The sequence below is a fragment of the Sciurus carolinensis genome, chromosome 3 (genome assembly GCF_902686445.1).
Source record: "Sciurus carolinensis chromosome 3, mSciCar1.2, whole genome shotgun sequence".
Taxonomy (NCBI): Eukaryota; Metazoa; Chordata; class Mammalia; order Rodentia; family Sciuridae; genus Sciurus; species Sciurus carolinensis.
In genome coordinates, this window is record NC_062215.1 from 43,882,930 (window position 1) to 43,896,073 (window position 13,144).

Genomic DNA, 13,144 nt, shown 5'->3' on the forward strand with positions numbered 1-13,144 from the left:
GAACGTTCAATCCTCAGTACTTATTTAAAAAAAAAGAAGAAAGAAAGAAAGAAAAATAGGTTCATAAGCAAGCAAGTAAATAACTGCTCTGGAGGGAAAGGAAAGGGACGGTACTGGGGAATGAGATTAATCGAATTGTTATATGCATGTATGAATAAGGCACAATGAACTGCACTATTATGTGTAATTATAATACACCAATAAAAAAAATTAAAACATTAACCTTTTCAGATTTCTCTGTGCTCGAGATGAGTTATATATGGTAAGGCTCCCTCTAAACAGTTCAGCTGTTTAGCTCCTGGGGGGTGTGTAAAATCCACAATAGCCACTAGGTGGCAGGAGGCCCTTGCCATGCAGACTAGAAAGGCATAACAACAAGCAGTTAAAACAGTTGAGCACCATTTTGCACTCAGGCTTGTAAGATACTCCAGCTACCTACCAGGGAGAAAAGAATGTGACAGAGGTTAAGAAGGACTGGCCAGCCTGTCCTCTTTCAACCACTGTCCCCAAATTTCTCAGATCATGTGACAGGCTTCATTTCTTTTCCTGGTATTATCTCAATATGTATATCCCTCCTATCAAACTGCCTTGGTAAATGCTATTTTCTGAGCAGTTGGAGGGTTATCATTCATCTTTGTGACAATTAGAAAAAATAAGTCTCCTCTGGAAAGACAACCTAGCAAGTTGACTCATGCTGTTAAAGAAAAGAATGTTCAATGACATTTGTCAAAGAACAGGAAGTAAAATTTTTTCCAGACCATCAAGATAGGTGTAGGGACCACTGCAATTGGGTCTTGAAGTAGGGAGAGAAATAGATCTCAACTCCAAACACAGCATCAACATGGGGGAATTTATAGCCAAGGAGCAAAGTGCAGTGGGTGAATGAACAATTACTAAGAGAAAATATCAGGTTTAAGGGAGGTTCTGGCTAAACTGACCTAACAGGATTCTTACTAAAGACAGGCCAGGGTGACATCACTTGGGGGATGGTGAGGGATGAGGATTAGTTCAAGGACAATTACATACAAAAGAGGGGGTTCTGGATAAACTGACCTAGCAGGGTTCTTTTGCTAAAATTGAATTTTACAAAGAAGCACACAGATGGGCCTAGGAAAACATTCAGAAGCCTAATTTGACCAAAGAATCTTTGTCAAAGCTTCTAACTGAATTCTTCCTGCACAGCCCTATGTGGTGGTCCCAAGTGCTTAGTATCAGGCACTGTGCTGAGCAGCACTTTGTATGCTTTGTCTAACAGACCTCACAGGGCAGACACTATTATTGTCCATGTTTTCTTGATAAAACGAATCAGTTACTTAACTCACCCTCACATAGCTGCCAAGTGGCAGAGCTCAAGGATGGACAATGACCTTGGATGCCCTAAACTTCCCACATTCTCTGGCCTCAACAGAATCGTCTCCCTACCTTCCTCTTCTCCCAGTCTCTACCCTCATAGGAAAAAGATTTTTTTAAAAACTTTTTATTGTTATACTAACATACATAATGTATATGTAGAGTTCAAGTAATAATATTAAATGTACAACCATGTTATGGAGTAGAGCTTTATCCGCTTCCCTGATGTTCCCTGGCATCTTCTCCCTGAACCTCCCCTGCCCCTGCCAGGTAATCACCACACTGCATAGCGTACTGTTATCACACATATATGTATATTTAAATAATGTTATTAAGTCTTGTGGGACTTTTTGGTTTTGGCACTGGAGAGTGAGTCCAGGGCCTTGAGCATGCATGTGTTCTACCACTGAGCTACATACCAAGCCTCCAGTAGGCTTGTCTATTTTTGAACAAGTTAACTAATACTGCATGCATTCTTCTGAGACTTTTGTGCCAACTGTGGGTGACAGCCCCTGTTGGTTCACATCCCACCCAACACTTGATAGTATTTAAAAAAATTTTTTTGAGTGTCTATGTTGCCCGTGATGGCCTCAAACTCACAATCTTCCCACCTCAGCCTCCTGAATAGCTAGGATTACAGGCATGTGCCACTGCACTAGGGTTGTTCAAAATTAATTTTTTTTGGTCCACTAGTAAGTTGTGAAATGGTATCTTGTCAATTTGTCTATGCCTGATTACTAATCCAGTTGATCAACTGGTTGTTTCTTCCATTCTTTTTCCTATTTTATATATATATATATATATATATATATATATATATATATATATATTTTTTTTTTTTTTTTTTTTTTTTTTTAGTTGTTGAAGGACCTTTATTTTTTTATTCATCTATCTACTTGTGGTTCTAAGAATTAAACTCAGTGCCTCACACATGCCAGGCAAGTGCTCCACCACTAAGCCACAACCCCAGCCCCCATTTCCTCTTTTATGTTCTTTCTATATTCTAGATCTGTGCTGTCCAATGTGGAGGCTACTACTCTATGCAGTTATCTAAATCTAAATGTGATTAAAATTAAATGCAATTTAAAATTATTCTCACTCTCACTTGCTATGTTTTGAGTGCTCAATAGCTTCACATGGCTCATGGCTTTTGGATGGTACAAATACAGAGAGAGCATTTCCATCATTGTAGAATGCTTTATTGCACAACCTCATCGTAAGTAAAAATCCTTGCAAATAAATATGATCCAAGTATCTTCTTCAAATGAATGACTGGTCTTGTCACTTTTTTTGTTGGGCATACTAATAAAGAGAAGTCCTTAATGTTAATGTGGTTGGATTTATTTGTCAAATGTCTTTACTTTGGTCATAAAGACATTTGCCTATATTTCCTCTTAAAAAGTATATGAAGTCAGGCATAGTGGTGGATACCTGCAATTCCACTGATTTGGGAGGCTGAGGTAGGAGGATCCCAAGTGTGAGGTCAGCCTCAGCAACTCAGTAAGACACTCGGCAACTGAGAAAGACCCTGTCTCAAAATAAAAAATAAAAAGGATTGGGAATGTATCTCAGTGGTAAAATGTCCTTGGACTCCATTTTCCAGTTCTGCGAGCGTGCGCGTGCGCACAAACACACACACACACACAGATAGATATGCAGTTTTGGTCAGATGCAGTGGTACATGCTTGTAATCCCAGTTACTCTGAAGGCCAAGGTAGGAGGAATGCAAGTTAGAGGCCACCCTGGGCAACTTGGTAAGACCCTGTCTCAGAATAAAAATAATTTAAAAGGACTGGGATATGGCTCAGCAGTAGAGCACCCCTAGATTCAAACCCCAATGCCACCAAAAAAAAAAAAAAAAGTATATTGTTCTGCCTTTTGCTTTTCATGTTTGAAGTCCTTGAATTCACACCAGAATTTAATTTTGGGTATGGCACAGAGTACTGATGTATTTTCATTTTTCCAACTGTGCCAGCACCAGAGTCCCTTCCTTTCCCCATTCTTAGTATATTAGGTTTTTAAACACCCATGTTCTTTCTCTGTGTTCTCTTCTGTTCCATTAATCTTGAGCCACCAGCATTGTCCTGTTATAACTTTATAATGTAAAAATATCTTGTTTATCTTGGCTCTTCAAGACTTTCTTGACTATTCTTGGCCCTTTGCACATCCATATAAATTTTGGACTCTTATTTCAAGTTATACATAATATCGTGTAGGAATTTTGGAGATACATTAACTCTATAGACTGATCTGAAACAAACAAACAAACAAAAAACCTGGTATTTATGTGCTATGTACAGCCTTGAGGATACAGTGTTAAACAAGACAGACAAGGGGGCTTCCCAGCACAATTAGAATAAAATCCAAACTTCACCATCACCTATAAACCAATCCACACGATGAAAAACTTCCCTCCACTCCCAACTCATTTCCTTTGTTCTCTCTTCCTCTGTGCCACACAGTACTCTGCCATTCACCCTGGACCGTCAAGCACATTCCTTATAGTTTTTGCTGGAATCCCCTATGTCCATATTTGCAGGATAGGTTCTTACTTTAAGCAGGTCATTCCTCAATCACCTTTTCAGAGGCCATCTTACCATCTGAAATAGCTGCAGCATTATTTCATGAATTATTGCTTTGTTTTTCTCCATAGCACCTAATACCATGTGTCATTTTAGATATGTATTTGGTTTCCTCTGCCTCCCTACTAGAAAGTCAGGTCCAGGAACCAGGAACATTGTCTTATCTGTTATCTTCTCATGGCCTTAACCTGTGCACCTGGTGCCTAGAAGGTAGTAGGCACTTGTCAATTTTGTTGAACAAATGAAAAGAAGCCAATCCAGACAAATATCAAGGGGGTTCTGAAAAACATCTGAGTTTATACATGCAATAGCAGCTGCCTAATGTCTTAGAAATATTTGGCTAGTGCTTATCCATTATAAGCACAACTCTTTCTGGATACTACAAGGCAGTTATTCCCAAAGTAGACAACTATTCCCAAAGTAAATTTCCCTTATAAAGATAAATTTCCTTTTCAAAAGGAGAACTTGTATCTGTGCAGACATGAATGAGACAGTTTCTAACCTCATGAAGCTGGCTTCCAACCTACAGGAGGTAGAAGAGTAAATGAATTGAATATGTCAACCTAAAAAGAAACTCCACAGGTTCTCTACACCAAATGAGTTTATTTAGGAAGAGCAGGTGAAAGTAATCTAGGATATCCATGTTATATCATATGCACATCTGAGGGAGTTGGAATGAAAGCAAGACTTAAAGGCATAGTCCTCATAAGTTGATTTGTAATAAAAATTATTAGTTATAAGGACTTGCTACAGGGATTGGCTTAGCTTGTTGGAGACAGCTATCACTAGCAAATGTCCTTGTGCAAAGGGCTTATCAGTTCTCAGAAATTTCCTGTAATAAGTTCCATTAAAGAGTTGGGTCATGGCTCAGAGGTAGAGCACTTGCCTAGCATGTGGAAGGCCCTAGGTTTGATCCCTAGCACCATTAAAAAAAAAAAAAAAAAAAAAAAAAAAAGATTCCATTACAGAACAGTATTCGCAGAAATCTTCTATAATAAGGTCTATTGTGGGTATTTCATGCGTGAAGGCTCTTCTTTCTGGCCTCCTGACTCCACATTTTTAAGGGTTGCAACTTTCCCAGATAATTTCAGTTGTTGATAAATGCTACAAAAGCACTAAAAGAATATTCAGCATAGTATGGTGGGTGGATAAAGAAGGCCTCTGTGTAGGGCACCTCTGAGGTGAAACCTGGTTGATGAGAAAAAGAGAATGAAGTTGAAGCAAAAGGATGAGCTTGGTGTGTTTGGGTCTGGCAGGATGAAGGTGACTGAAGGTGATCTGAAGGGAGTTAAAAGTTGAGAAGGATGCATGCTATGGTAAGGAATTTGGATTTTATTCCAAGTATAATAGAAAATAGGAAAGTGGTAGGTACTAAGTGGTGTGAATTGAGTTCCTGGATTCTCCAGTAATGAAAGATGCCCACTGTAGATTGTATGGTGCTTAGTAGCTAGGAGCCCTAAATCAAAAGAGACATCTGAAAAGTCATCTACTACATACCTAGGGATCCAGTGATGGTGCAATAAGAAGGTGTCCCAGTACACTCTTAAAGAGGATTCAAAGGGTAACCTATATGGGTATCACCCTACATTGGAGTGGTGCCTCCAAGGGGTGTGAACCTTACCTTGGCAATCCTGGTGAATTCTCCAGAAAAGTGACCCCCCCCATCCCTACCAACTGCAGCTGAGCATATCCTTTATGCCATCATTGTTTCCTATACACTCCTCTATTATAGTGTTTCTCATATGATTATGTAGAGTTACTTCCATGTTTTATGTTTAAATGGATGGTGAGCTTTTGGAACAGGCTTCAAGTTGTGTTGGTAGCACAGATGACTGGTTAGGTGAGATATTTGCAAGAAGACAAGCTTGAATACCTAAGGCATTTGAATTTGCTCTTGGAGAGAACTCTTCTGTCCCATTTTTAATGAAGATTACTTTTGAAAGAGCACCAATAGTAGATTGACTATGGCCCATCTATTTACCCCAACATTTTTACCCCTGTTCCAAACCATAGTATCTGAGATACTGAAAAAACTGGTTTGAATAGTCATAAAACAGCTGATCTATATCAAGTACTGGTCTATACCAAGGGCTGGTCTATATCAAAGGGAACAGCTATAGTAAAATTCTTGATTCTCTCCATTAGAGGGTTGTATAGGGTTTCAACCACTCATCATGAAGTGTTCTTTGTAAGAACTTATACGAGACATTTCTCTCACAAAAAGTTCTGTTTCATGCCAGGGATGTTGGCACACGCCTGTAATTCCAGTTGCTCCAGAGGCTGAAGTGGGAAGAACAGAAGTTTCAGGTCATCCTAAGCAACTCAGCAAGACCTTGTCTTGAAATAAAAAAGGGCTGGGCATGTAGCTCAGTAGTAGAGTGTTCCTTCCAATCCCCAGTACCAAAAAATAAATAAATAAAACCAGAGAGAAAGAAAAAGTTCTGTTTCAGGGCTAGGGGCTGGAAGTATAGGTCAGTGATAGAGCACTTGCCTAGCATGCTCAAGGTCCTGGGTTCAATTCAAAAGAAAAAAATTACTTCTCTTGAGCAATAATTCTGTCTGTATATTAGGGATGGTGTGATTTCTTTTTTTTTTTTTTTTTTGGGGGGGGGGTCTATGTTGCCAAGACTGGTCTTGAACTCCCAATCCCCCTGCCTCAGCTAAGTAGCTGGGACTACAAGGCACATGCAACCACACACAGCTTGGGACACTGATTCATGTCTAATGTTTATCTCTTTACCTTGGTTACTTGGGTAGCTTAGCACAAGATTTGTAGCCTATTTCTAAACCTTAAAGAACCTCTGGAGACCATCTACTTCTGGATATATATGCCAAAAGATCTGAAAGGAGGAACTGAAGTGGATATTTGTACCCCCATGTTCAAAGCAACATTATTCAGAATTAGCCAAAGGGTGAAAACAACCAAATAGCCATTGGCAGGTGAATGGACAAAGAAAATGTGGTATGTACATACAACGGAATATGAGTCTTAAAAAAGAAGGAAATTCTGTCACATGCTACAACCTGGATGAACCTCAATGACCTTATGCTAAATGAAAATAGTCACAAAAAGATGAATACTACATGAGATATCTCTAAAGCGGTCAAACTGGTAAAGAGAAAGCAGAATGATGGTTGCCAGAGGTGGGAAGGGCAGGGAAAAGGGGAGTTGTTTACACTGTATAGTGTTTGTTTTACAAAGTGAAAAAGTTCTTGAGATCTGTTGTACAATAATATATACATAGTTAATACTACCAAACTATATCAATAAAAATGGTTAAGGTGGTCATTTTACATGTTTTTTTACCCCACTTAAAAATGAAAAAAATTGTTCGATGCAGTGGCACCCACCTGTAATCCCAGTTACTTGGGAGGCTGAGGCAGGAGGATTTCAAGTTTGAGGCCAGCCTCAACAGTTAGGGAGACCCTATGTCAAAAAACAAACAAAGAGAGCTGGGGGTGTAGCTCAGTCATAGACCACTCCTGGGTTCAATGCCCAGCAATGCAAAAAGAAAGAAATGAGCAAAAGAAACAAATTTAAAGCTCAAGCAAATTTATGGTTATACAGTACTTGTTAACTCAGTGTTCATGTATGTATACAGTCTTTCATAAAAAAAACATTTTAAAGCAGCTATTTATTTTAATTAGTTTTATTAAGAGTGGGGATTAAACCCAGGGTTTCATGCATACTAAGGAAGCACTCTTCTACTAAGTTCCTTCACCAGCTCTGAAGGAGCTATTTTTATATGGATAGATTTATGAAGACAGTAAAGAATTTTGCTGCATTCATCTGGGCATTCAATATCAAAGTTTCAACTTGCTTATAATAAATTAGGCATAAATCTCATAACTGATTTCGGATAAACAGTCAAGTGTGAAATACAAAAATTACAAACCACAGACTAACACCGTATTTTAAATATTACCTGATGATGTCAAGGAAACAACTGAGCATTTTTAATTGAAACCAGTTTTCTTGCAGATTTTTAGTAGGAGACATGTAGCCAGGTAAAATCACTAAGAATTTCAGAATCAATTCCTCTTCAGTTTCAAGGTAAGTCTAGGCAAAAAACATTCTTATGGAGATTAAATGTCTTTCTGCTTTGTTTTAGTGACTTCAGACTGTCACAACTTTTTGTTTTTCAGGTGAACAAAAGAGGAAACTCCACTTTATTAAGCGAACATGAGCATAGTGACAAATACTGTTTTATGTAATTTGCTTACAAATTAACTTTTGCACTTTATTACCAGAAATAATATTACTAAAAGTTGTCTATAAACCTAAAAAAAATTGATCTTATTTACTGTATCATGATAGCATATACTCTCCTTTTAAAAACATTTGGTTGTATTGAAGTTACCAAATGACCTACCTTGGGAAATATTAAACCAGCAAGTAATATGAGTTAAGTTCTGGCAACTGCTAGAACCACAGTGAAATCATCACGCTGGTCACGAGATCGGCACTCTAGCTCAATCAGTTGATCAATATGCATGACTCAGGAGCTGCTGGTTGGTGAACCAAGTTCTAACTCACTGTTAGGCTAACAAAATTGAGAAATCATACTTTGTATAATATACATTTTATAAATTAGCTCCAAATCATTTGAATCAACTTTCAAATAAACTTTTTCTTTCGCTCAGCAGAAAATCATTTTAATTTAAAATGATCTAGGCATTAAGTACGTGTTTACTGATCCAGTCTTAATGTTAGGGCTTAACTGGTGACAATTTAATGACTGGTAACCTTTCCTTAGTGAAATATACCTAATTTGTACTAACATGCAAACTTATAAGTGACTTACTTTGTGTGATATTCTTGGAGAAATAAACATTTTTATGTTCATTTACATGTTCATTTACACCCATGACTCCGCCAGAAACCGTGATCCAAACACCCTGCCTTACTCACTTAAATGGGGTTATCTCCTTGCGGGACGTGCGGTCACATCCAGAGTATAGGGAAACCAGTCGTCTGGTCCTAGCTGCTTAACTCCTGCTTTTGCTTCTCTTGAACAGTAAGCACCTCAAAGGAAGAAATACTTTATTGTGGATGGACTCTCCATCTCTTGACACGGGCTTTCGGCTCCCCTATCCATATATCTCCTTCTTCCTAACAGTGAGGTGGTACACAGGGGAGGAAAAAGGATTTACATGTATTACCGCTGCCAGATCCAAAACCCGCCAGCATGTCACCTTGAGCTCGAGCTCTCCTTTCTGGATGGGCCTCCGCGAGGGGGCCGTGTCCCCGGACAAAGCCCCACTCCGGAGTCTAGATTTATAGATTTAGGATTAAAACAAAGTACCTAAAAGCTAATTCTGAGTGTGAAGGCGGCGCCTTCCTTAAGGCGTGGAAAGGGAAGTCGTGCTTCCCAGCCAACACAGCGAAACTTGTTTTGTAGGAGAAACGACATTCACCCCCCACTTCCGGCTGGAAATACCCGTCTTTAGGGAAGGTGTTTCTCCATGGCGCACGCGCACTCAGTTACTTAGCAAAATCAGCTCCTAACGACTACTGAAGCCCAGCAACAATAGAACCTCCGCGTCCCCTACCAATCAGCGCCCGCTTCACCTTCACCGCCTCACCAATCAGCGCAGGCGCCGCAAGGAAGTTTCCAGAGCTTTCGAAGAAGGTTCCTTGAACTTGGATTCATCCGCCTGGTGATTTTTCCACTTTTTCGTAAAGTAGGAGATAGAGCACCAGAATGAGAAGAAATATAATTTTTTAGAATCCTTTATTTCTACTTGGAGGAATTTGGGGCCTAGTTGAAAGGCTAACGCGCCGCGGGATGTGGAGTTGAAGGAACTACTTTCAGCGGCGCACGGAGACAACGACTACGTAGAGGTGATAAGTGACGCAACAGACGTTGCATAAATTTCAGCTCCGCCGTAGCGGCGCATTCAGTGGCGAGAGGCTTTGTGGAGCGGTGGTTCTGTGCGTTAGAGTTGGTCGACGTGGCTGGTTGGAGGCCTCTTCGCATTCGATAACAGGTACTGGTCTGCGGAGTTCTGGATCTGGTAGTATTGGAGAGGAGGCTTGAGTGAGGTCACGGTGGCGGTTTATTGGGCCTGGTTGAGGGGGCTTAGGAGGGATGGGGGGAGGGGAGGGCTAGGTGACGTGACGCGGCACTACCCTTTCCGGGAGAGAGGGGCCTCGTTTGTGGCGGGAGCGGGGGCTGCTGGCGCGCGCCGGCGAAGACTAACTGACACTTAACCGATGGAGATTCCATCGCATTTATTTCAGAGGGGAAAGGTGGAAAAAAGGTAGTCTTCCATGATTTCCGGGAATCTTTAGTTATCGGATCTCAATGTGGGAAACGTGCCTCCCCTGTTTTATGGGGGTTTGGGGTCTTGGGTAGGATTTTTGTCTTCGTTGTATCAGCATAATTAGGTTCGGGGAAATTAGTGCGGGGGAGGGGCGCTTAACCGGAGCAATAGGGAAGAAGGGGGTGCTAGTTTACAAAGCGCTTTGGCTTTTCTAACGATTTTAAGTTGAAACCACTAATGACAGCCGGGTGCCGTGGCTTACGACTATCATCGCATTTACTCCGGGGACTGAGGCAGGAGGATTGCAATTTTAAGGCCAAACCTCAGCTACTTAATGAGACTCTTGTCTCAAAAAGGGTCGTGGATGGGACTGTGGTTTTGGCTCAGCGATAGAGCACTTGCCTAGCATGTGTGAAGCACTGGGTTCGAGCCTCAGCACCACATAAAAATGTATTGTCTATCTAGAACTAAAAATATATATTTTAAAGGGTTATGGATGTGGTTCAGTAGTTAAGCATACCTAGGTTCAGTCCCTAGTATCAATAAAAAACCACTGACTGTAAACGAATTTTGTATTGACTAGTGTAGTGAAATTGGAAGTAGGAGGTAGGTTTGAGAGATTGTTGGCTTTCCCCACACCTTTTACTGGCGATTGAATTCTGCTGTTAGGCAAGTGGTCTATCACAGCAACGTGTTTTTAAGGCATTTTGGAAAAATATTTGTAAAGGTTTTTTTTCAATATTAAAGTAGATTGATTTTGAGATGACACTTTTCATTTTAAACTATAGGTCAAAATGCAGATCTTCGTGAAGACCCTGACTGGCAAGACCATCACCTTGGAGGTGGAGCCCAGTGACACCATTGAGAATGTGAAGGCCAAGATCCAGGATAAAGAGGGCATTCCCCCTGACCAGCAGAGGCTCATCTTTGCAGGCAAGCAGCTGGAAGATGGCCGCACTCTTTCTGACTACAACATCCAGAAGGAATCCACCCTGCACCTGGTCCTGCGCCTGAGGGGTGGTATGCAGATCTTCGTGAAGACCCTGACTGGCAAGACCATCACCCTGGAGGTGGAGCCCAGTGACACCATTGAGAATGTGAAGGCCAAGATCCAGGATAAAGAGGGCATTCCCCCTGACCAGCAGAGGCTCATCTTTGCAGGCAAGCAGCTGGAAGATGGCCGCACTCTTTCTGACTACAACATCCAGAAGGAATCCACCCTGCACCTGGTCCTGCGCCTGAGGGGTGGTATGCAGATCTTCGTGAAGACCCTGACTGGCAAGACCATCACCCTGGAGGTGGAGCCCAGTGACACCATTGAGAATGTGAAGGCCAAGATCCAGGATAAAGAGGGCATTCCCCCTGACCAGCAGAGGCTCATCTTTGCAGGCAAGCAGCTGGAAGATGGCCGCACTCTTTCTGACTACAACATCCAGAAGGAGTCTACCCTGCACCTGGTCCTGCGCCTGAGGGGTGGTATGCAGATCTTCGTGAAGACCCTGACTGGCAAGACCATCACCCTGGAGGTGGAGCCCAGTGACACCATTGAGAATGTGAAGGCCAAGATCCAGGATAAAGAAGGCATTCCCCCTGACCAGCAGAGGCTCATCTTTGCAGGCAAGCAGCTGGAAGATGGCCGCACTCTTTCTGACTACAACATCCAGAAGGAGTCCACCCTGCACCTGGTCCTGCGCCTGAGGGGTGGCTGTTAATTCTTCTGTCTGCATTCATGGTGTGCAGTGATAGTATTATGCTGCACGTAGCCATTTGCCCCAATTTAAGTTTAGAAATTACCAGTTTCAGTAATAGCTGAACCTGTCCAAAATGTTAATAAAGTTTTGTTGCATGGTAGCATATTTGGTGTCTGTTGTCATGAAATTTTGTAGTGATGTTACAACCTCTTAACTAGTTAAAATGGTGTTGGGATGAGGGTTTCACTTTGAAGTTGGTAATGTGGCCAAAATTAACACTTGATTGTGCTAAGGAGAGGGAGCTTTTGTCCTACTAAAATGGTGACAAACATGTAAATAAACAATATGGACCTTTTTTCACATTGAGGGGAAACAAACATGCCTGCCTATAGCTAATCACACACTTAGGGCGACAGCAAATTTGGTGGTATAAGTACTTTGAAGTCTTATTTGCTGGAGATGTGTGTCTAGTGCTATCCAGTGAATTATAAACAAATACTTAATCCAGGGTAGTGAAGTAGAAACCTAATCCCATTACTATGCTGTATAAATTTTAATTTATAAGCCAGGAAGCAAATGGAACACGAGTCACTTGAGTTGAAAGAAGACTGAGGGAGAACTGCTCAGAAGAGGTTATGAGGATATCCTGACTTAAGGCAACTTGCTGGTTTTGGTGAGATGGGCCAGAAATAAGGGTTTCTTACATGGAGGGTTAATGACTTGAAGACATTGCTACAAATGAGGTTTTTGGTACTTGGTACAGATGCTCATTCTTGGCTTAGGTAAGCAGTTCTCTCTGCTGCTATACCACTAAATAGGAGGCAGCCCTTTTTTTTTTTTTTTTTTTTTTTTTTTTTTTTTTTGCGGTGCTGGGGATTGAACCCAGGGCCTTGTGCTTGCCCATTTATGATTTTTAATAGACAAAAATTTGGGGGTACTTGGAGATCGGGTACCACCAATTAAATGCAATGAAGTTCTCAACCTGGGATAAAAATGCATGGGGAAGACATAAGAAAGAGAAGTTGAGGAAACCTTCCTGGTTTTTTCAAGTTTATAGTGGGAAAGTAATTCCTGGCACTAAAATGTCATAAGTGCACTGAAAGATGTGTTCTTTGCAGTACTAGGGATTGAACTCAAGGGTATTCTACCACTGAGCTACATTCCAGCACTTTTGAGATGGTCTCAGAAAGTTACCCTTTCTACCCTTAAATCTGGGGTTCTCTTTCCTCAACCTCTGAAATAGCTGAGATTTAA

General features: G+C 41.1%; 1 protein-coding gene across 1 annotated transcript; it reads left to right on the forward strand.

Moving 5' to 3' along the window:
- Positions 1-9,767: 9,767 nt before the first annotated feature.
- Positions 9,768-12,055, forward strand: Ubb (ubiquitin B). Its single transcript, XM_047546608.1, has 2 exons — positions 9,768-9,923; positions 10,988-12,055. Exon 2 carries the CDS (start codon positions 10,994-10,996, stop codon positions 11,909-11,911), a length of 918 nt encoding a protein of 305 aa, XP_047402564.1. The 5' UTR covers positions 9,768-9,923; positions 10,988-10,993; the 3' UTR covers positions 11,912-12,055.
- Positions 12,056-13,144: the final 1,089 nt, after the last annotated feature.

What these genes read in the sequence shown, in the direction of transcription:
- Ubb (XM_047546608.1), top strand. Translation starts at nt 10,994, where the DNA reads ATGCAGATCTTCGTGAAGACCCTGACTGGCAAGACCATCACCTTGGAG.